The 25000-nt window shown below is 31.8% G+C and overlaps 3 protein-coding genes across 5 annotated transcripts in view; 2 read left to right on the forward strand and 1 right to left on the reverse strand.

Moving 5' to 3' along the window:
- LOC119610896 overlaps nt 1-20630 on the reverse strand; it is a 42436-nt gene extending 21806 nt beyond the window's left edge. Inside the window, exons 1-4 of one of the 3 annotated variants that reach the window (XM_037966306.1) lie at nt 20426-20630; nt 19650-19991; nt 15859-16756; nt 6974-7877 (exon numbers count right to left, since the gene is read on the reverse strand). In XM_037966306.1, coding sequence (XP_037822234.1) covers nt 6974-7877; nt 15859-16002 — 1048 coding nt within the window. In that variant the 5' untranslated portion in view covers nt 16003-16756; nt 19650-19991; nt 20426-20630. Of the gene's footprint in view, nt 1-6973; nt 7878-15858; nt 16757-19649 lie in introns of all 3 variants that reach the window. The other 2 variants (XM_037966307.1, XM_037966305.1) reach the window with 2 other exon arrangements.
- Nucleotides 20631-20889: 259 nt separating this feature from the next.
- LOC119610899 (ribonuclease H1) lies at nt 20890-23229 on the forward strand. The gene is made up of 5 exons (XM_037966311.1): nt 20890-21076; nt 21992-22214; nt 22278-22549; nt 22685-22955; nt 23022-23229. Exons 1-5 carry the CDS (start codon nt 20976-20978, stop codon nt 23118-23120), a joined length of 966 nt encoding a protein of 321 aa, XP_037822239.1. The 5' UTR covers nt 20890-20975; the 3' UTR covers nt 23121-23229.
- Nucleotides 23230-24064: 835 nt separating this feature from the next.
- LOC119610900 (phosphatidylinositol-glycan biosynthesis class X protein) overlaps nt 24065-25000 on the forward strand; it is a 2451-nt gene continuing 1515 nt past the window's right edge. The window contains 3 exon segments of the mRNA XM_037966312.1: nt 24065-24290; nt 24358-24413; nt 24416-24487. Of these exon segments, the coding sequence (XP_037822240.1) occupies nt 24166-24290; nt 24358-24413; nt 24416-24487 (253 nt within the window). The 5' untranslated portion in view covers nt 24065-24165.

A 25000-nucleotide genomic window follows, 5' to 3' on the forward strand; every position in this document is an offset into this window, starting at 1 on the left:
TTGAGGGCTTATGGGTACAGTTAAAAAGATGCACTGTGTCATGAGGGCTTTGGAGATAGGCAGGGCATCAGTTAACCGGATCTTAACCGTGCGAGTGTATAACGAGTTTGCTGGGTAATTGCCCCTCACTACTCGAAATCGCGGGTAGATGTTGATTTAAGACTTTATTGCACCTGGAGCCCTTAATGGCTTCTATGACCGCCGTTTGGTGTCGACGTCAGATGAGATGACGTCCTGGATGTCTCTAACCGAGACATGGAGTAATTCCATGCCTCTAATATATCTTCCATCAAAATTTGATGGTTGGAATGCGACGGCTGATGGCAGGCCACCAGCAATTGTTAACCAGCAATACATTATGTTGCTTGACAGACAGCATCCTGGTTTCCTCATGTATGTAGGTGATCCACGTTTGTCATCTTGACACATCCGGTTGCGATTCGGAGTGCATTATTTTGGCACGTTTGCAATACTGGCAATACTGTGTCACTGAGATAAGGGGTCCATATAGGGGCAGCATAAAGGAGAGATCGACCAATTGCTATGTATATCTCGGTTATTGTCTCCTTATCCATGGAGTGCTTTTAGGTCTTTATTTCTGGATTTTACTCTAAGGTTGATATAGGTGAAAAGTCAATGAGTCTGTCGAAAACCACCACTAACATTTTCTGGTTCTGAACCGTAAGGATACATTAGCCTTCGACTGAGATGTTGAGTTCCACCCTTACTTCCTTAGTCAATGAAGTCAATAGTGACACTGTTGTTGTATCGTAGTAGTGTATATTAATGTGGTATTACATCCTGTAAGGTATTTCAATAGGTCGTTGAGTCTGAAGGTTTATACATTATATAATTGGCCAAGAAATCTATTCCTCTTGAAAGCTAGGGCAGTGCATGGTTTCCTCTTTAAGCATGTCATACAACCGTTGAAGGTTGCATATCTGTCAATCAGCTAGTATCTAGTTATTACTGCCAAAAACCTCGATATATTGCGCCTATTTCGAAATGGTGTAGTGTAATAGCTTAGTTAAAGAAGTGCCCCCTGGATGCCGATAAAAATTCCTATATTGCCACGAATATTGAGGTTATATAGTGACCTACAGGCTGTAATTATTACAAATATCTTATCTTGAAAACGCTAGAGTTATTCGCAACATGTTCGCAAATAAACCAAACTTTCGAGAAATTCAGACTATAAATATAATTAATCTGCATGCGAACGTTCTTCTTCCATAAAATATGATCTTATAACTATATCCTTTGATAGTTACCATATACTAACAACCGTACATTCACGAGTTCAAAAAAACTACAGATCTTACCTCTTAGAAGAATGGTATCGACTTCTCTGTATTTCTATATAACATTAAAATAATTTAGAGATATCTTAACCTAAAATTTGAAACAGCCACATATGAAAGGAATTATGTTCCCTCATTAATTAGAATACTTGTTATTTCTAGTAAGGCCGCAATAAAACAAAATTAATAAAGTTTAGTTCATTATAATTAATTTTTTAAATTAATTTTGTATTTAGAGAATAAACAAAATAATCCCTATTTTAATTACTAATTGATATTTGATTCTAACACAGCCATGTTTTCCGAAATTTAAATGTGTTTCTTATACCGATTGTGTTATCGCTTTGGCACTGTGTTATTATTTATCACATTTTTTATTTAAATTTAATAAATTATCAGGAAATATGAATGATGCATGCGTACAATATTAAATGCATAAGCTCATTTGTAGTAAAGGGTCTTTCAAAAAGAACCTATTTTTTAAACGAACAAAACACAAAAAATACACAAAGCAATGAAATCTACACACATCCAAACGTACGTTTTTCCCAATAAGCAATGATGTTGTTGCTTTCTTAACAAAGCATGCAAAAAATATAATTTTTTTGATGAAATTTTCAGAGGTTGTCTCGTATTTTTGCTCATATCTCCGTTATTTATGGACGGATTTTGCTGATTTTAAATAGGAAATTTCTCGAAAGCATATCTGATAGAATTATTAAAGATTTTGATCCTGAAGATATCTGGCATCTTCAGAAAATTAATTTCAACAGACAGACGGATATGGCACATATGGACTCTGCTATCTATAAGGATCGAGAATACATATTCTTTATAGGGTCTGACAATTATATAGCGGAAATTACAAATGGAATGACTACTCTCATAAAGGTGAAGGGTATAAAAACAAATATGAAAAGAGTAGAGTATTCTATGACATTCCGCAAACAGACGTCGATTCTTTGGATCTAACCGATTTTATTGGAACTGTATAGACTATATCTTCAACATATTCCCACAAAAATATAATCCCCTGATTAACTGAATTTTATGAATGTATGCAGTTGAACCCATACATACATATGTATGTCGGTGATATTCATAATCACCGTTCATATTTTATCATCTATCGGTTGTGTTGAATTCGAATATTGTAACCTTACTTTTACAGATCGCTTATATTCATTGCGATTTCTCTAATATTTTAAAGCAATTTCTAAGCAAAATTTTATTTAATGAGGTTAGGTTTCACAGACTGCATACTGCCAGGAGTTAAGCTTTACTTGGGTCCTATGGGTACCTTTGTATTGGCTGTAAAGAATAGTAAGAGAGAGAGAGAGAGAAAGAGAGAAAAAGGTGGAGGAGAAGCATTAAGGAGATAGTCTATAAGAAGTTAATTAAGAAGACAGCAGTAAACAGAAATTAAATGAACATTCTCATTGTTAGAATGATAGAGTAAACTAAAGTCACACGCAATTCGACAAATTTAGGAATTCTAGAATTCTAGTTGAACGTCTGACAGATCAGATAGATCAGAGAAATGTGACGTTTGGTAGCAAATCGTTTCTAGGGCTGGGTAGTTACACCAAAGATGAATACCCCTGTTGAAAAAATAAGATTTTGTTGAAAACCCCTGTATTTTTAAATAATCTAAATAAAAAGAACTATATAAAAAGTTATTTAAATAACTTGTCTAGCAATTATATACTACATACATATGTATATGTATGTATGTATGTATATGATATACAACCTTTAGCCCCCACACACATAATTTAATTTAACAATACCTACACATTTTTTTCATTGTCTATTATTTATTTTAATTGTTTTTTCTTTATAATTTCTTTCATTGCAGCTTCAAAATTTTGTTTATTTACCCGTCATGTTTATATTTCTACGAAATGTACCAATTATTTCACTAAATGTACCAATTATTTCACTCAATGTATCTACAATAATGTGGATAATAAATTTTATTATATCTGCGTTACTGTATCGTTTTCGAAATTTTCGACGACCTTTAGCAAATGCCTATCTATCGTTTATCTTTGTAACCATACTGTGTGCAATTCTAATGGGAATTTTTGCAAATTCAATGAATAGTTTAACGGTAGGTAAATGATTATTTTATTAACCTTAAGAAACCAATATTATTACTTCAAAATTGCATCCATATATTCCTTATTGAACGACATTTTTTATTTGCCTTACACAGGTCCTCTTTCAACCGATTATATTAATAGTCCAGTTATTTGCCATTATTCTTTACAGCCTGCAGTCTAAGTTTAAATTGACTAATTTTCGAGCTTTTATAATTGTATTAATAGTTTATTTAGCATTTATTTTAGCAAATCTATTCATTTTTCATTATTCGACATTCTATAGTACGAGTACATTAAGTTTCACCATATCTATTTATATTATATTCGATACTCAATTGATGCTAACATCACCGCTACATAATTATCAATTGGCTGCGAATGAACATGTTTTTGGAGCGGTAAATTTATTTGCTGATCAGTCGAAATTGGGTTGGCTGTTATTCAGATGTTTCTTTTTGGACAGTACAATATCGTTTTGTAGGAATGCTTTTAAAACTATGACATCGAAGTTGTATTGAGTTGTTAGATTTTAAATATCTCTAAGTAAAATAATTTTAAATGTAATGAAAATAAATATTCTACAGCGTATTCTAATTCATTGGGTTTTAATCTATTGCTTTTGAGTCTATTTTTGAGCACCATCTGAATGTAAGCAAAGAATATTTAATACATAGAATGTGTGTCTCAATAGCCGGGTCGTAACACATAAGAATCTATGTTGTAAGTCAGCCATACAGTTTAAATACAAATGTTCAAAATCTCGTAGATTGAAAAAGGAGGAGCGCGAAGTCCTACCGTTTCACTTCTACCTCGCTAAACTCCCTTATCACTTCAAGAAGTGGAAGTAAGGAATATGCTTATGACTGCGTCATTATGAAGAAATTCACTACTTCCTACTGTTATTGCCACCATCGAAGTTTTGTGCAATACTCTTTACTACATGGATGAAATAAGTGAAATTTAATCTTGGCATCGATTACGAGTTGAAGCTCAAATTCCTATTGTGGATCACTCAAGGATTTCGAATATCACCTGTTTACTACCTCAGTTCATCACCACTTCAATTACGCACCAATAGGGAAGTAGAAACAAGTTTCTCAACTCTCTAGCCAGCAACAATATCTGTTAGCGATTGTCGAGGGAGTGAACCTAAAACCTAAATTCCTATTGTGGATCACTCAAGGATTTCGAATATCACCTGTTTACTACCTCAGTTCATCACCACTTCAATTACGCACCAATAGGGAAGTAGAACCAAGTTTCTCAATGCTCTAGCCATCAAAAATATCTGTTAGCGATTGTCGAGGGAGTGAAGTAAATAAACTTTAATCTTGGAATTGTAATCAATAGCACTCAAATTCTTAGTGTAAACCCAAGGTTTTGGGGGTCACCTGTTTAAAGACTGTTTACATCCTAAGATCATGCAACTTCGGTCAAGCAACAAGAAGACGAAGTGATTTACGTAAACACCTGTCGTATTGGCCTTATTTCACGGTAGTACTTTTACAACCACAGGGTGAGCTGATAAGCGGTTGCAATTTTTGTACATGGCTCTGCCGGTCCATGTATAAGCACTTTGCTCAAGTACTAGAGCTATCTATTCTCTGACCATTGCTGCCCTATTGCTTAACTTCCGAGATGCAAACACATCACTTAAGTTTACAACCTCATAGATAGGATGGCTTCTGCTGATTCGGCAACAGCACCTAAAGAAGTAATGGTTGACCGAAATATATATGTATCCATACAAAAAGACGAGGACTTGTTCTTACTCACAGAAAACACACTGTGGCAAATCTGGTATAAACATAGTAAACCCTGAAGTTACCCGGACAAGGAAAGAAAATTCAATGGTATAAGATATCTTACATCAATCACCGTTCAACCCAGAACACTTCTTATTCATTCGACACCCGTATCATATACACTTGACACCATCTCATTTCCAACGCTTAGTTCCACAGTCGCTACTCTATGGGTTATCTGTAGTATCGGCAACAGCACCGAACTTATCCAGAATTATAGAGTTCACCGCAAAAAAGTCTTTAAACCAATATTTTCTTCCCGCGAATTTGGGTTTAAAACACAGCCACCACCTGCACCCCCATGGAGCCTCATCAATAACCTGGACAACACAAAGTCCGAAACTCTGTCCTGTAGGCTATCGGTTCTCGTGGTATCGTGGTATTATATTGTTTTCTGGTTCGTCCCTAGGTAAAATTATTCAAAGGAAAGACCAAGGATACATTTGGTAATCAACATTTTATAGTCCCGGCGGACTAGAGGTATTGGTAGCACCTCTTTTTCCACCGGTTTGCAATAAGAGTGAGATATTAAGGTGAGATATTCGCACATTCGTGCTTTTAGGGCCATTTAATCCTTTAGGTCGTTCGTTAAAAGTGTAAAGGATATGCTAGTTCTTCAATTCCGACACCTTTCAAGAACGATCTTACTAAGCCGATTAATAAAGCTAAACCTTTCCAAAGTCATAGAAGTATGAAAAATTTTCATCTTATCAAATATTTAGAGTCCAACAATTTTAGCTTTCGTAGTTTAAGTTCTAAGGACGATTTATTAGCCTTCCTATCGGATAGATGGTGTATGTTATTCCATACACCATTATAGCGAATGTAAGTGATGGCTCTAGAAGTTTTATTAGCCGTCCTATATAATAGATGATGTAATTGTATTCATCATTTTGACGAAAGTATGTGATGGCTCTGGATATATCCAGGGCGTTCGATAGAGAGTTGCATGGTGCACTATCAACAACTTGCGATCACAACATGTTATTATTGCTAAATCTGACAACTTTTGATTCCTCTTAATAGCTATTAAAATGTTAAGCTTAAAGTTTAAGTGCTGATTGAATAAAAAAAGATATTTTCAATAAAACTAACGCGAAATAAACAATAATGGAAGGCAATTGAAATGTGTTGTCTTGAAATGGATCTAAAAATAACAGCAAGTCCTCAATTTACATAAATGAGAAAACTTTAATAGTTTTTACTTGCACATACAACGCATTTAATTTATTTATTAAAGCCAAACAGTCTGAGTATAAACAAAATAGTATTGAAAATAAAAAAATAAAGGAAAATTTCTATAAAAACAAAACAATAATTTCTTATGCAACAATAATAGATTGATGTCTGATAGGATAGAGCTCATGGTAATAGAGAGCACTACGGTAATAGAGTTTATGACGATAACAAATCAATAAAATGGTTTTTATGTAATTTCGTAAAAGTATAGAAAATGCGCCAAAGATATTTGATCATCGAGGTAAATAAATAATGACTTTGTCCATTAGTATCAAATAACCATGGAAAAATGTTTGAAGAATATAGTAAATGAATTTCAAACTACATATGTATTTCACTTTAATTTTACTAATGACTCCTGTTGAAATATTTTAACAAAAATTCCTTAGTCCTTTAGAAATTGGAGGTAATTTTTTAAGGTATATCAAAGGTATATTAAAAGTAAATCTGCAGTATATTGTCAAACTCGGACATTTTAGTTTAGCGCAATCATGATATGTAACTTAATATTTTAATGACTTACCTATAGGATCTATACATTCCAACGTTAGGGCACATTTTATCCATGGCAATAAGATTTTCTCCGTTACGAATACGGTATCAACAAACAGCACCGTATCCAAGTCGACCATTCTTAAAAAGAAAAAATCATCCGCATCCGTTTGAAAATAATCAAACATTTTCGGATGTGTACGCGTTGATACCGCAGTCGGTGTATTCCATCCCAGAACACCCGTTTCGGCTACCTTTGTTTGTAGATCGGAGAGATCACGACTAGAACCACGTATACGCATATAGTTTTCAGCAAAAAGTATAGATTTTGAACGCATTAATGCATCTTTTATCACAATTGGACGATATGCATGCATACGTTGATCGGCAACGTATGAGGGAAACACTGATAAATCATATGATATCACTGTGCATCTGGAGTTATTGCAATAAGCACTAAGGGCTCTTAAGTCGTCCTCCGATAGACCTAAGTCGTAGATGAGTAAGTATTCGTTTGGAAATTTAGAAGCGATATTCTGTGAAAGTAATATGGCTGAGGGAGCTTGACCCTCCTGAACATAAGTGACAATAGTGAAATTTGCTTTTGTGCCATTAAAGAATGGTGTTGTATGTACATGAGCCGTTTTCGAATGGAATTTATCAGCAGCATTATTGTTGCTGTTATCTGTTTCCTGTTCAAGAGGTAAATGTTGAATTTCTACTATATAGCCCTGACCATCTCTGGTTTCTGAAGTCTTTTGCGCGTTTGGATTTGTTTCATATTTATAGTACTGAGATTCGGAATTTTTTGTCGGATGTGATAACGACGATGATGAAGACAGTGATGAGGAGGATGTGGATGAGGTAAAACCCAAAATTGTTAAGTATTTTGGATCTATTTCTAGTTTCTTTTGTTCTGAAACACGTAAGTTTTCCTGAAAGAGAAATTGAATAAAAATAAAGTGTTATTTAATAGATTTAAAATATAAAATGTTCTATAACTATTATTAAAGGTTCTTATTGACAAAGTCTAGTATTAAAGAATATCGGAAGAGCACTCCTTTTTAGATCATCGGTACAAATGGTCCAAAATACTTCGGCCACCGTTAAATTCCATAAAAGTTAAAGAATATTTGGACAATGTTCGGGACCTTACTAAGGAACAGTCTTGGAATGAATAAGCCAAATGTGAACGAGAGGATATGTAGGAAAACATTAACTCCAAATGAACTCTCGCTTTCCAGTTCGTATAAACAAGGAGAAAGCGATACGTAGAGAAGGGAGGATATGAGAGAGATTGAGAATAGTTACAACCTGTATTGTGCAATAAAGAGTTAGAAGACGGCAAGGCTGGATGGTATATTCCCTACACTCTTAGGTTAGGCTGTTGAGGCTGTGCCGGTCTCGTTGTGATACAGTGAAGGGTATGGCGCCTCTACACAACCATAGGACAATACATGTCACACCAGTCATGGAGAGATCCACTGTGTCGTTCAATGTCGGACTATCCAAAGTAGCAGTTCTGATAGCCGAGAGGGTGAGACAATGTTAAAGGAAATGTTCTCCTCCTCGTCCTCATCATGGCAAGTTCTATAGATTCAGTCTTCTGCACACCTTTTTTTAGTGTCCTAACAGTATGGCTACTCTTAAAAGTCCCAACAAACTATGAGATCTGCTACCATCATAGATAGGCCAGGTCTGAATAGACGTTGAGCAAGTGGTCAGGAATGACCATCTGATTTGAGAAATCCCGAGAATTTCCTGCTGAATTATTGATTTACAGCAGAAAAGTGGAACACCAACAATTGTGTTAGCATCATCCAATATTTTTCCCAGGAACATTCGCATGTATCGTATTATTATTCCCAGGAACATTCGCATGTACCGTAGTTCTAGATTCGGAAGCTTCGCCATCTCGTCAGGAGACGCCCGACAGTAAGAGATTTCATGGCAGCCAATTGAATATCCTATATTAGCTCATCCACTTTGCCTCTCTTTTTATGGCTGAGATATCAACCTGAAATCTTACCCTTTTATTAAACATGGGAATATAGAATCCATCTCCCGTACGCTTTGCTGACTTGGGTCATTCAGTGTAGATATAGATCGATCCATTTACTTAATGAAATGAGTCAGTCATTATCAACACTGTGAAGCTCTTGCCAGGAAGGAGAGTGTAAGAACAGTAGTCAATTTTACTGACGCTATTGTAGATGTGAAATTAGTATTGATTCATTTGGGTAATCATGATTAACAGACCCTTAAGGACATTAACCAATGAATGATTTAAAACAGTCTGTTTCGCAGGCGAAGTCGTATGGGCAAGGATTCAAATTATTTATACAAAAGTGTCAAGAAAACCCTAAATACAGCATTCGGCTGGATTTTACTAAGACTTATATATATATATGTTCATGGACTGGACGATATCAGTAACCTAGGCGTAGTCCTTGACGGGACACATAAATAAAATACCACACAGACTATAAAACACTAAAGCATATCGATATTGAGCGCTATGTATGAAAACCATATGCTCGAAATGTAGTCTTAGTCCTCCTGCGGAAATCTGATGTTACACGGATGGATGGCTCTAAACTTGGATACAAAGTGTATGAGCATCTACATTGAAAACCGAATTATACTTCTTGTCTTGTACAATAACTTTAAAATAAAATATTCTTAAAAAACTTGTAAAAAGCATTTGAAATATTATAAAAAATTAAAACAAGAAACAAACGCATTACATATTATTAAAAAAATAATTAAAAAATAATTCACTTAACTTTTGTCAGCTGATTTCCTCAAATAGAAAGTAAGACAATTAAAATTAAGCCTTACAAAATCGCATTACTTTTAATACATTTTAGTTGTAAATGCTTCCCCAGAAACTACTTTAGATTGACATCTACATACACAGTTCATGCACATATGACAAAATTAACAATGTTTTTTATTAGATAATTTAATTACGGTTTTTAAATGTAAACCCTTTTAACTATCTAGAGGCAATAAAAAATAAAGTGATTAAAAAAATCCAAGTAAACAATTGCTATAATTGAAATGTACGATAAACAATTTTATAAAATTATAAAGGTTGTATGGATTTCTTACACATCTCGACGAATTGTAAACAAATTCTCGAGTAAGGTGACCAAATATTTTGTATTCTGACATTTAATCTCAGTGAAAAATTTAAAATTGCGGATTCATAAGAAACTGCAGATGTAACTTCTATCTGGAGTATAAACAGGTAGTGTCAAATGTATCCTTGGCTTTTCCTTGGAATAATTTGATCTGGGGTCAGTCCAGACAACCCAAATCAGGGCAGAACTTCGGACTAAATAATGAAAGAATTTGTCAGATAAATGAGAAGTATGCTGGGTTGAACGGTGATGGATGTAAGGTATCTTATACAAGAGACACCATTGAATTTCCCTTCCTTGTCAGGTTATGTTCAGGGTTTACTCTGTTCATACCAGACTTACCACAATGTGTTTTCTGTGAGTAAGAACTTATCTTTGGCTTATTTGATAGATTCGTATTTTGGTCTACCGATTACATCTCTAGGTACTGTTGTCGAATCCACAGAGACCTTTTCATTTGTGTCATTGTAAACGAATGTGATGTATCTTATACAAGTGACACCATTAAATTTTCCATCATTGTCTGGGTATGTTCAGGGTTTGTTTCTGTTCATACCAAACTTATCCGTATGTGTTTTCTGTGAGTAAGAACTTGTCTTTGGCCTATTTAATAAATTCGTATTTCATTCTAACGATTACGTCTCTAGCTGCTGTTGCCGAATACACAAAGACCATCTCATTTGCGTGGTTGTAAACGAAAATTATGATTTGGCATCTCGGAAGCTCTGTAGCTTTCGATGTTCAGAGAATGGAAAGATCAAGTATTCAAGCAAAGTGCTTTTACATGGACCGGGGGAACAATATACAAAAGTTGCTACTGACGAGTTCTTTGCAAGACACAAAGGGATGATAGTGAACCGCATCTGGTTCACTCTGTGGTTGAAAAAGAAAACTATGACTAAGCTGACAATCTTATTAAATTGCTAGTAAAGACTTCAGGAACACTTTTCACCACCTAGACGATGGAGACAAACCTAAATGTAGACGTTTTTGGAGTCCAAATACCGACTAAGAACCACTTAAAAATTTTGTCATCTTTGACAAAATGCATTTACGCACACATTGCGAAGTATAAACAAAGTATTTAAAGAGTTATCCGGCAGCATTTGGGGTACGGACAAAAAACCTTGTTGGCCTTTAAGTTTGGTCCCCTTCACTGTGTGATACCAATGAATATTTAATACATAGAATGTGCGTCTCATTCAAGATACATTTTCAAGAATACGTGTAAATTATAACAACCCGCACGTCGAGATATTCTTGTAATAAATATTCTTTGGTGATACCCAGTGGAGAAATATTCAAAGCTGCCAAAATGATGTAACGGGTTATATACAAGTATCAGTGCACGAGAAAATGAAAGTCCTCCCAGTCAAGGAACATCCTCCTGGGATGTTACCGGAAGAATCATCCCAACTTTAAAATCACAGAGTTAGATGTTAGATGAAGAACCCTTGAATCGTAATTCGTATACAGCAGCTTTGAATGGCTCTCATAAAGACCTCATCAATTCCCCGGTCTCAGTATACGCTATGAATTTTAATCTTGGAGGTCGCCCACTGACTATAGCAGAAATAAAGAAAAACCTGCCGTAGGAAAACAAGTTGCGTTGCTCTGACACAACTGAGATCGCGATGTAACAATATGCTCAAACCTTTTGGTTCCGCATAGAACTTCCCATTCCTAATATATGACCAACATGAACTAGATTAATACTTAAGACCGTAGTGGACTGTAAGAAAACCTTATTCCTGACAAAACGCCACGGTTTCCCACGTTGGCTTGAAGGAAATCCTCCAAGTAGACCTACATCTTCATATAGTAAGATGGAAACCTTTAACCAAGTAAAGATTGAATTTTAAATGTTACTCCACAAATAAAATTGAATAGTTTTATTGGTTTTAACAGGCTATAAAAGTGTCAAGTATTATATGTTCTCCTCCAGAATAGTTGAGTTTTAGTAGTCCCTATGAACGAAGTAAAACGACAGCACGAGGCTGATACAGATAATGTATGACAAGAAAGTTATTCACAGTAATGCATCACGCAAGTCTGATCTTCCGTACAAAGTTTATAGCGATAACTCAGACTCGAATTACAACTGTCTTCTAGCGGTAAGCTTAGCATCATATGGATACCAAACTGCTCGGAGATAACTTTTTAAACTTGCAGAAAAGGATTTATAACAGTATACACATTTCTAGATCTGGTCACCCAACAAGAATAAGAATTCTCAGCAAAGTTATTTAAAATCTATAAATTGCTAATATTGTCATAAATAATTAATATTCTATCTTTAACTTGCAAAAAAATAAAAAAAGTTAACAGCAATTTAAAATTTTACTAGACAAAATGGTTTTTATCTTACTTTACGTCATTAATGATCTTGTTAAAATTACACTTAAACATTTTAGTAATTGTAAAATAGTGTAATCTAAATGTATAAAAAAAACTTAATTACAAATGTCTGAGCATTTGTTTTTGAGAGTATCAAAATAATTACAGTTACGGCTAGTTAATTTTAATAAAAATATTTATATTTCAAGGTAAACAAATAAAATATTTTTCTGTTGTTTTATTAATTTTTTGTTTATTTTTTTAAAGATAAAATTTTCTATAGAAAATATTTTAAATTAAATGAATCACAACTACATTAAGCAAACATTTTGCCTCTAATATGTTTGTGTTTAATAAATAAGTTAATTTAAATTTAATGTTCATTTTTTCGTAGTTTATCATAATGCAAATTATTAATTAGGAAAGTAAATTAAAAATGTAGTACAGTTTACTGTATATTTATACCCTACACCAATTTAGTGGGGAGGGTATATTGGATTTGTGCTGATGTTTGTAACATACAAAAATATTCGTCCTAGACCCACCTTAAAGTATACCAATCGGCTTAGAATCGTTTTCTGAGTCGATTAAGCTATGTCCGTCCGTCCGTCCGTCTGACTGGCTGTCCATGAAAACCTTGTGCGCAAGGTACAGGTCGCAATTTTCAAGATAATTGGATGAAATTTGGCACGCACGTTTTTGGCACCTAAGGACGAAGCCTATTGAAAATAGTTAAAATCGGTCCATTATTTCACCTAGCCCCCATACAACAGAACCCCCCGAAAAGGGCTTCTGAGCTCATAATTATGTTAAATATACAGATATATCGATAAAATACGGCACAACTAAGTTTTATAGAAGTCTTAATGACCCTGCCAAATTTCATAAAGATCGGGCCACATTTGACCCTAGCTCCCATACAAAGTCCCCTTCAGAAAATTACTTGAATGTCCCAAATTAGCTTATAAACACAAATATCGCGATGAAATTCAGCACAATAAAATATTATGTCAATATAAATATATTCACAAAATTTTATCGGGCTTGGTCCATATTTGCCCCTAGCCCCCATATAAAGCCTCTTTCAGAAAATTAGTTTTTCATCCATAAATTGCTTAAATGTATCGGAACAAGGGAATATTGAAGATAAATGCTTTATTATGAAAAATAAATCACATTTAATATTCATAACTGGTGTAGGGTATCATATGGTCGGCCACGCCCGACTATAATTTCTTACTTGTTTTATATAGATTTAATGATTATTTTTTACTTTTAAATAAACTTATATAAACATCGACTGTATAAGGAAACCACAAAGTAATTTTATTTTATTTAAAATTATTTGATATGAGCGATTAATTATTGTTTGTAATAAAACAATTTTATTAAAATGGTCATATGGGAATTGCCCAGTGCATATTAATTGGAAAATAAAAATCTGATTTATTATTCAAGTTTGTGATAAATTTGAACGTTTTTAAGTTAATTAATAACAATTGCTATCACATTAAACAGTATATCGTGCAATAGTTGTCGCAATTAAAGATGTTTTCTCTATTTAAATTTCATAATATGACAAAATTTATTCTTATCTATTAAAATAAAACCATACGTATCTGTTGTTACGTACATATATTTACCTATAACATCTTATCTCGTGGAACCGGTAATATGTATTCATTTTACTATAACATACAGAAAGATTAGTCCAATTTTAATTATTTTGGAAACGGTAACAATGCCGTGCTATTACAGTGATCACATTTAAAAGGTGATTGTAATTTCGGTGGATTATGGTAAGAAATCGTTTCGAAACATTAAAAAGTTATTTAGAGCTATTTGGTTAACAGTATTTTAGCTGTAATGATAGAGAGCTGAAAGGGTCTTTTAAAAGTAAAAATGTCTTAAAAATGTGGGAAAATTAAAACTTTGGAAAAATTGTGTTTTTAGACCCGATAGTGCATTCTAATGGGTTAACTGTCAAAAGATCCGTCATACTACGTTATCTTTTTGACATTTATGATCAGTATAGCCTGCAAATCGTCATGAATAGACTAACGCTTGAACAACGCTAACAAATGACTAACCGCTCGTCAAGGCAACAATCAAACAGTCAAAATTGACGATGATCAATAATTTTTGGATGAAATGTGAATGACATTCATCAGAATGACGTTTCAAGTTATATGGCGACCGCAACTATCGAATTATTATAACTAGATTTCAAGAAATGAACTTGTTAATTGGCCTCTAAGCCATGAGATTTGATACCTCTCGTTTATATCATGTAGTGACACGTGAAGTCGTATTGATTTTATGTTGATAAATTGCAACCATTCACGCCTTGGAGGTCAATATCATAAGAGAAACAGTAACAATATAAATATATTGTTAAAGGGGTCCGTCAATCTGTCATTTGTGGCTTCGATTCCCAATAGAGACCCTGATTATAACTAGCTGTTTTCATACAGTGATAGTATATGATACGTCCTTGCTAATAAGTGCTTTAGTTCGTGGAAACGAAACATAAAGGTAGGAGTGGAGAGCAGAACAATAAGATAATTGTTGAAAGGCTAATCTAACTAAGCATATGTTTACGAGTCTAGATTTCATGGTAACACCACCAATACAGTTTCCAATTGGGAATTGTGTGCAGTTTTTTTAGGTGCAAGAAGAAATTCGGCACAGGAGCTGGAGTTTATTTAGTTGAATGTCATATTGTCTTTTAGATTCCCAAACATTCCCAAATCTTTCAAAGATTCTAGCGTACTGAAATACCGCAAACATAATTAGGACCCGCAGCGGGTCTAAATTGACAATTTATGTGGCAGTAATCAAAGATTTTAAATGTCAATTACAACGTTTTTAAGTGGCAAGATTAGATGGGGAACTTGGCAGCAGGAAAAAGGGGTAAATCATCCTATTTGCCACTACTACCAACTGATCTTCGAAAAATCCGCGTCTTTTGCAAGTAATCCTGGCATAGTAGGCAAGATATTCAAAGCTCTGTGGATTAAACTGCTCAAATGGCAACCAAATTCCTAAAAGTACCACAAACAGTAGATCAAGTGTCTTAGAATATAGTGTCCCATACAGATATGTCTAGGAAAATTATATTTTTTTCTTCTTTAATTATCTAATTTCTGGTTATTTTCCTTCTATCCTCTCTTTTGTTTTAAAGAAATTACATTGATGTTTTGGGTCTCTGAGAAAAACTGTTCCTAGATACATAAATAATACAACTTTTTTCTTTGAATCCGATATTTTTTATTAAATTTCGTTTAGATCTAGGCACTCCCAGTACTTAAAATAATACTCTATATAACTTTATCACACTAGGATCAATATTTCGATATGTTACAAACACAATGACAATGTCAATTACTTATTAATTCTAAAATAGAAGATATTCGACCTATTTAACACTTACCTGTAACTTATTCAATTGTTGATGTGTCTGTGAGACAATACTTTTTAATGAATCATTGGGTTCACCCGCTGTGCCCAGTACTATAAAGAGCAGAGTGGTTGCAACCACACAACACAGTATTACAATGAAATGTTTTGTTCGCATTGCTATGATACTTTTGTAATATTTACGTATTCGACGTGAATAAGTTGACGTTGTTAGCGGTGTCGTTGTAATGGCTGATGCTGCTGTTGATGTTGATGTTGATGATGATCTTGCAATTGTTGGTGTAGATGTTATAGACCAACGCTGCTGCTTATGTTGTTTTTGCTGTTGTTGTAGTGGCTTTGTGGGCTTTTGTTTGGCGTATTCCTTTAAACCCTCCACAATGAATTGATTTCTTTTAGAACAAATTTTATTTGAAATTTTTGCGTTTTTTTTTTTGTATAGAAATAAATACTTTATTTGCTAGTATTTGGTATGTTGTGTGTATTTGAATAAATATTTAAAATATTTGATTTTCTTTGTTGTTTTTGTTTATGAGTGTAAATAATTTTTTGTTTTTTGTTTTGCATTAATTTATCTAGTCATTGGCATATCAACAAAATGTGTTTGTTGTTGTTATTATTTATTTTTGTTGTTGTCAAATTTTGTTTACATTTACACTTGGCATTATTTCTTAAGTAGAGTGGATTTTTGTGTTGAATTTTTTTATTTATATTTTTTTTTTATTGTTTAATAATATTTTTGTGTCGTTCGTTCACTAGTTCAAGTTTGTTGTTGTTTTTATTTTTAGCGTATTTACGTTCAATGTTGAAGTTGCATATTATTTTCTACTGCATTTTGTAAACTGTTGTTAATCAGAAAAGTTTTCATGATGGGCGCAAGAGGTGGCTTATCAGTAACTGTCGTTAAAAGTCTAAAAGTAAAAGAAAAAAATAAATAAATAAACTAGCTTTTATTATTTGTTAGTATTATGTATGTAAACAGTTTTAAGTTTCCATATCATCATCGTATTCATAGTTTAAACAAATAAATTACATTTTTATAGTGCATTTGTATTATTATTTATCTAACATACATTATACTTGTACATATAAACGTTTTTGAACTAATATTGTGTTACTTTTATTATTGCATCACAAAATTTTATTTATTGGAGTTAATCTAGTGTACTTATAATTGATATGTGGTGAACAGTATAAATGCCTTGATAAACGTGTTAAATTTGAATAACTTGTGCAAATCACACAGGTTATTAATACAAAATGGCAACGTAAGTCCCGTTGAGTGTCCAGACAAGAAATAAATATTGAGTACAATAAGACCTTATTTCTTTCTTTTCATTTGGGAAAATTTTGAGTACGTACGTGCAAAATAATTTGTACAGAACAACATAGAAATTGTTTTCTATTTATACGCACCGACAACTAAACTAGAACTGAACTAGATCTGAACTAGAACTGAACTAGAACTGAACTAGAACTGAACTAGAACTGAACTAGAACTGAACTAGAACTGAACTAGAACTGAACTAGAACTGACTAGAACTAGAACTGAACTAGAACTGAACTAGAACTGAACTAGAACTGAACTAGAACTGAACTAGAACTGAACTAGAACTGAACTAGAACTGAACTAGAACTGAACTAGAACTGAACTAGAACTGAACTAGAACTGAACTAGAACTGAACTAGAACTGAACTAGAACTGAACTAGAACTGAACTAGAACTGAACTAGAACTGAACTAGAACTGAACTAGAACTGAACTAGAACTGAACTAGAACTGAACTAGAACTGAACTAGAACTGAACTAGAACTGAACTAGAACTGAACTAGAACTGAACTAGAACTGAACTAGAACTGAACTAGAACTGAACTAGAACTGAACTAGAACTGAACTAGAACTGAACTAGAACTGAACTAGAACTGAACTAGAACTGAACTAGAACTGAACTAGAACTGAACTAGAACTGAACTAGAACTGAACTAGAACTGAACTAGAACTGAACTAGAACTGAACTAGAACTGAATTAGAACTGAACTAGAACTGAACTAGAACTGAACTAGAACTGAACTATAACTAGAGGTTATATATTCTTTCCAGACAATTTTACTTTCTCGGTTAAATTTTAAAATATCTATTATATTATTATTAAGATAACAAATACTACATGACTTATTTATTACTTATTATTGCTTAAATTGTGACGAATAATGACATTTATTTATTTTATTTCAATTGATTAATTATGGCTACATTACAAAAAAATCAACAATTTACAATAAGTTCTGTAAAATATGGTATTCTATATCTTTTTATTAAAATTTTTAATGGTTAAAGTTGATTTTAATTTGCATACATAATTTAATAGATGAGATTGCCACTTGAAAGAAGAATAAATATGCTTTTTTATCTTATGAAAAACCTCATTAAAAATATTACCTTTAAGTCGGGAATATTAAAATTTTTCGAATCATTTGTATTTAGTTTTTAACACTTTTCTATAAAAGTATTTCAATATTTAACCATTTCAAAAATAAACATAAAAAAATATTTTCCCCTTGGCTCTTAAGTGTGCTAATTAAGAATAATTAACATTTGAATATACAAAAAATCATATTTTCTTCAAGATACATTTTAAATAGCATTAAAAAATTTGTACAGAAAAGTACAAATTAATAGCACTATAAGTTCAAGTCTGACAATATTTTTATGTGAAGAATGAGCTCATATAGCTATTATGGGTAAGTTTATACATTATATCTTCTATAACATCAAAGCGATAAATATGTAATTCTACAAAAAAAATTTAAATACCTACATGCTTTACCCCTTAACTGAACTGTAATGAACACTATCTATTTGGTTATAATTAACATCAAATGATAAAAATCTTGTATTTAGTCAAATGCTCCCTTTAAACGTTTATTTTACTTATTACGTTTCTCCCCAAAGAAAAAAACAATTTTTATATTATTTACACTTTAATAGCCTTATATTGTTTAATAAAAGTTATAATTAAGTTGTGAGTAATGGATTTTTTAATCATTTAAAATATTTTGTAAGTCAAGAAAAGCTATAAACACAATTAAAACAGCGATTTCGTCATTTGGACTAAGTATTTTTTCACATTAAGCTTAAATGCATAAATAAAAGGAATGTATTGTAAAATAATATTGAAGAATTATATTCATTACCCAATATCGATGATTTTTTAATGTATGTATGATATGGTACGGAATCGGTTTAAAAAACCAATACCTAACAATCAATAAAGAGTAATTGTGAAAGATACGTTAGTTTGTTTAGACCCTATCGTGATTTCAACACACAGACGGATGGATTTGTCTAGATTATCTTAGAATCGTAAAAGAATCCGGAATATACACCGTTATACATCTTTTTAAGTATGAATTACAAACGTCATATCTATCAGCACTGCTCAGTCCTCTAGAAAAGAATACTCTGGGTTTCGACTTTTTTTCAAGTTTTGTTGGACTGTGTAATTAAAGAGGGAAACACCTCAAATAAATAGTAGTTTAATTAAAATCAATCAAATATCTACATAGTTGTTGAAACGTTACCAACTATTGATAGGCAATTGAATAAAATATAAGAAAGTATGTATAGGAAAAATAAACCTCAATTGTAAACAATACTCTGCTGCTCCATATATTTCCTACAATCTCTAGTCGAATGAACGTACAATAGTATTAATAATTCAATCATAGTATCTATTACTCACTACAGCTACCGTTGACTGCATGGAAACATTTATTTACAACTAACCAACAACACAAAACTCACCTATTTAACCGCACAGAAATCCAATCATCAAAACTGCTTGGAGTATTATTATGATTATGGAGACCCTTTAAATTCATTGCCCTACAAACAACACGAGCAGCAGCAAAACAATCACGAAAAGGATATTAAATAATAAAACAACTTTAGGGTGGCAATTGTCCGTCTGAGAATATTTAGGAGTGAGCAGCCACATACAAGCCACAGCAGCAATTGCAATGCAACAGCAAATCGACAATAGTATAATTTAAATACACTTCACTTTTTTAAAATATTTTTAAAGGATTTTATTTATAATTTTGTTACGTTTATTTATTTTTTTACTATACTGCGATGTCGTATAAACTGTTTTTGAAAATTAACAAATTTACATAATTTTATCATCACAAGTTTACAATAATAAACACGAAACACACAACTCCCATGAATAATTAATTATTTTGATAAATTTGCATATGAGTGTGTAAATAAAAAAACGAGAGTATTAAATACTTTTATTTTTTTAATAACAAAAAAAAAACTAAATAATTCCAATATCAATCACAAACGCACAAACTTCTAGAGTCGCGGCGACTGATTTTTGATAGCGATACCGCAAATAAGAAGAAAACTGAAGAAGACAAGAAAATCACACACAGAAATAATAAAGAAAACAACAACAAAATATACAAGGAAAAAACTCGTTTCGTTTTTGGCAGACTGACTGCTTTTGATTTTTTGTATTTTGTTTTTTCTTTTAAGCAATTTGTTTTTTGCACTGCACTTTTATTTTCATTTACATTTATAGGTGTTTGATGTTTTTGTTCTTTTGTTCTTTTACCATCAAATTTGCTATTGAATATTTTAGTTATGAATATTTAAACACAAATAGAATATATTAACGTTTAATTAAAACACAAACGACAGCTGCAAATATATGAAGAAAATTTCCACTAAAAATTTTTTCTCAACTGAATTTTTGTTGTTAAATTTTTCTTTCCACCCGTTTTGACACTAACTAACAGAGTTGTAAAAATTGGGCTTCAAAGCTTTTAGTATATAATCTTTTAAAAGAAATAAAAAAAATAATAAAAACTAAGTTAAAAAATTAAAGAAAATGTTTAAACTGTTATTTAATAAATAATATTTTTGTTTTATTTATTTAAAATTTTATTTAAGTTTAAATACATAGTACTTTATTTAGTTAATACTACTTTTTCCAACACTTTATGCAAAAATTATTGAACAGCTGTTTTTTGCCTTTTCTCTTCATATCCAATTTCGTAGTTTCTCCGTTTATCCGTATACAAATTGTGTTTCTCTAGAAAAAAATAAATAGTTTTTCATTAAATGCAATTATTAAAAATTGCATTCAATAATTTTCAAATAAGTCGAATAATGTCTTTTTATGCTGTTGCAAAGGGTCGTAAAATTGGCATTTACAATACTTGGTAAGTTGGGAATTTTGTTTGTTTTTATGTGGTAAACCGGCTCGTCAAAGAAAATGTAAGCTAATCAAGACTACTAAATGTATATACATATGTCTTAAAATATTTAAGAAATGTTAAATATCAAAACAATAAAAAAGACTGAAATCCGTTGAAAGTTATCGTGTTATTTAAGTGTACATTACCCCTGCAAATTTGAGAACACTATTATCCCCTACACCACTGTAGTTGGCAAGGTATTATGCGTTTGTACTGATGTTTGTTACACCCATTTTAAAGTGTGTATACTAAACTCACTTTCTGGGTCGATTTAACAATATTTGTCTGTCTTTATGTTTACGTAAAGCTAGCTGATCCAATTCGATCCTAGCATCGAAAATATTTCGAACTTGGTTGAATGGAATGGCGCTATACCAATAATAAATTTGTTCATCAAATTTTTAATCATCAAATTTCATATCAGTTAGTCCTTTGGTAAATTATCTATTAAATTTTATTATCGGTAAACACCGAAGGCTATCAAAAGTAAGTAGGTTAGGTAGGATACCGGATACCGGATACCGTTATAGTCCATTGTGAATTACAAATAAGAAGTACAAATAAGAAACTAAAAATATGATAGAAGAAAGAAAATAGTCAGTAATAGATCAAGAAAGTTTAATGACAGAGGATTTAAAAATTCATTCCAACAGAGAGATAAGTTTTGCCCCGTAATCTATCAGATATCGTCCTGTAATAGTGATAAATTGCTGGCTCGATCCTTCTGTCACTTTCATTAGGTTGTCACTTTCATAAGGTCATGCATTATTTCATAATCAAAAAAGTCTCTTTAAATTCTTTTGTTAGTTAGTGCCGTTTGCGTTTTAGGTGACGATATGTAAATAAGATTTATATTAACTTAAATTCTCCATTTCGCAGGCCCGAATGTGAAGAACAAATAAAAGGTTATAGAGGATCCAGATATAAGAAATTTCCAACTCGTTCAGAAGCGGAAGAATTCATTGGGGCTTATCATGCCGAAGGTATTGACGTATTATACAAAGTTGATAGAAAAAAGAATAGACCTAAGAAAGAAGAGGATCCAAACGAATATTGGCCACCTTGTGATGGTGATGATTGTGAATTAACAGATGAAGATTTGGTAAAAGAAAATTAAAAATATTTATATTAACATATTTAACTTAACTTTATAATTATTATATAGTTAAATGCTTTAGCTGAAGTTGAAGGACTAGCCGATACTTCAGATAATCGCAAACGTAAAGCTGATAATTTTACTGGCAGTTCTTCAAGTAAAATACCTAGACATGAATCTGTTATATGGGAACCGGTTGCTATAAAACATATTGGCAATATGGAATTTCTTCTAGATTCGGAGGGCTACGTTATTGTCTATACAGATGGTTCGTGTTTTAATAATGGACAAAAGAATGCTTGTGCTGGCTATGGTGTATATTTTGGTGATAATCATGTTCTGTAAGAAATTTGTGATATTAATATTTAGTTTTTTAAAAAGTGTACATTTTCAATGCCCTTGTTGAAGTATTATTAATGAAGTTCTTAAACCCCAATTATAAAGTTGCAACAAACTCTGAATTTTACTTTTTTCAGAAATGCTGGCAAACCCGTAAATGGTCGCGTTACTAATAATGTTGGCGAAATTCAAGCAGCAATTTATGCCATTAAAACTGCCAAACGTTTGGGTATAACCAAACTATGCCTAAGCACTGACTCCCAATTTCTCATTAATTCCATTACACTGTGGATAAAAGGATGGAAAGCAAAGGATTGGCGTTTAAAAAATGGTGATCCTGTTAAAAACTTGACAGACTTTCTGGAATTGGATTCATTATTGGAAGATGATAAGATTCTAATAAAATGGGTAAATTTTAGTTGTCGATTTTAATTAGTTTTTTGCAATAAAATAAACGATTCCATTTTTTTTAAGAATTATGTCAAAGCACATAAAGGTATAAAGGGAAATGAAATGGCGGATAGATTGGCACGAGAAGGTTCAGAAATATATAGGCGAATGCATTTGAGATAGGTAATATGAGCGTATTTTATTTATTTAAATTAATTTTGGAAAACTGGAATATAAGAGCAACAAAATATACAAATCTTAAAATAAAACAAATGGCTATTGAAACTTAAAATTGAATATTTTTTTTTTAATATGTATACATTTTTTTTCATTGAACAAGTAAGAAAATCGTTCTGGAAGTGAATCCCGCATCCAATATATTTTGTGTATTCATAAGGCTATGATCAGTATTTTTTACAGAAAATGTTGTTTAGACATGTTTTTCCTCTGAAAAAATTTGTGTATAACAGTTTTTTTCTTTCGAAAAATTGTGTATAACTGTTAACAGTTATTTTCTTCGGAAGAAGTTGTGTCTTAACTGTTTTTATTTAGATTACAGTTATTAACAGTTTTTTTTTGGTAAAATTATGTACAACTGCTAACAGTTATTTTCTTTGGAAAAAATTGAGTATAACAGTTTTTCTTTGGTAAAATCATGTATAAAAGTTTTTTCCTTAAAAAGTTGTGTATAACAGTTTTCCTTTAGAAAAAAATTTGTATTGCAGTTTTTTTAGTAAAATTGTGTATAGCAGTTTTTAAGTAATATTTTTTCAATTTCTTTCTACAGAAAAAACTGTGTATGTCTGTCTAATTTATTGTAAAACTTTTTACTATATAGGTATTAAGCTTTTTTAAAACATCAAGAAAAATTTTCGGTATAACAGTGTTGTTTAATAGAAAATTTGATATATTAATGATTTTCCACATCAAAGTGTACGTAGTGTACCTCAATTGTTTTATTTAAATAAAGCAAACTAATATTCAACCGAATAAATTTCTTATAAAAATTCGACTTACTGCCGAATATTTTATTACAATAAAACTTCGGTATTTGTTTATTTCAGCGTTTTTTTTTTGCTTCCTCTTGACAACAATGGTAACAGCTGTCAGCACACATGTTTGAAAAATAAAAAACTTTTTTGTTTACAAAAAAAAGTCATTCTGTTTACCATAGAATATTATTTACATTTTTGTGTAATTAACTTAAATGTAGAAAAATTAAATTAAAATGAAAAGGATTTCTGTAGCTTTTTGTTTTCTTTTAACAATTGTGTCTACGCGACAACACAATGAAAACGATGTAATACAAACTCCCATTGTAGATGTGGAGTTAACCGAAGCCGGGTTTCATCGGTAAGTAAAGGAAGAATTCTTATTGGATGAATATCTGAAGTGTTTTTGATGAATTTGTAATCTATAGACATCTTATATATACTGTGCAATTCGATTATCCATTGGCGGGTAAGGAATGTGAATACGTTTAAAGCAGCATTTGCCGGCATCGGTGTATGTAAGTGTCGATCAACTGGATGACCTGAAACGATTGAAAAAAGGTAAAATAGGATAATGATAAAATAGTAGGAAAGGAATTTATATTGAATTCTAATACAATTTCTAAGAAGACTGTTTATAACCTATCTATCTATCTATCTATCTATCTATCTATCTATCTATCTATCTATCTATCTATCTATCTATCTATCTATCTATCTATCTATCTATCTATCTATCTATCTATCTATCTATCTATCTATCTATCTATCTATCTATCTATCTATCTATCTATCTATCTATCTATCTATCTATCTATCTATCTATCTATCTATCTATCTATCTATCTATCTATCTATCTATCTATCTATCTATCTATCTATCTATCTATCTATCTATCTATCTATCTATCTATCTATCTATCTATTATCTATCTATCTATCTATCTATCTATCTATCTATCTATCTATCTATCTATCTATCTATCTATCTATCTATCTATCTTATCTAATCTATCTATTTATCTATCTATCTATCCATCTATCTATCTATCTATCTATCTATCTATCTAT

Source organism: Lucilia sericata, unplaced genomic scaffold (genome assembly GCF_015586225.1).
Source record: "Lucilia sericata isolate MDLA Ls3-8-SP2 unplaced genomic scaffold, ASM1558622v1 Contig001305F_arrow, whole genome shotgun sequence".
NCBI classification, from domain to species: Eukaryota; Metazoa; Arthropoda; class Insecta; order Diptera; family Calliphoridae; genus Lucilia; species Lucilia sericata.

Bases quoted from the DNA above. Each gene is read 5' to 3' on its own strand.
- LOC119610899 (XM_037966311.1), top strand. From the start codon at position 20,976: ATGCAATTATTAAAAATTGCATTCAATAATTTTCAAATAAGTCGAATA. The intron at 22,215-22,277 runs GTAAAAGAAAAT...ATTATTATATAG, and splicing joins AATTAACAGATGAAGATTTG to TTAAATGCTTTAGCTGAAGT. The intron at 22,956-23,021 runs GTAAATTTTAGT...ATTTTTTTTAAG, and splicing joins ATAAGATTCTAATAAAATGG to AATTATGTCAAAGCACATAA.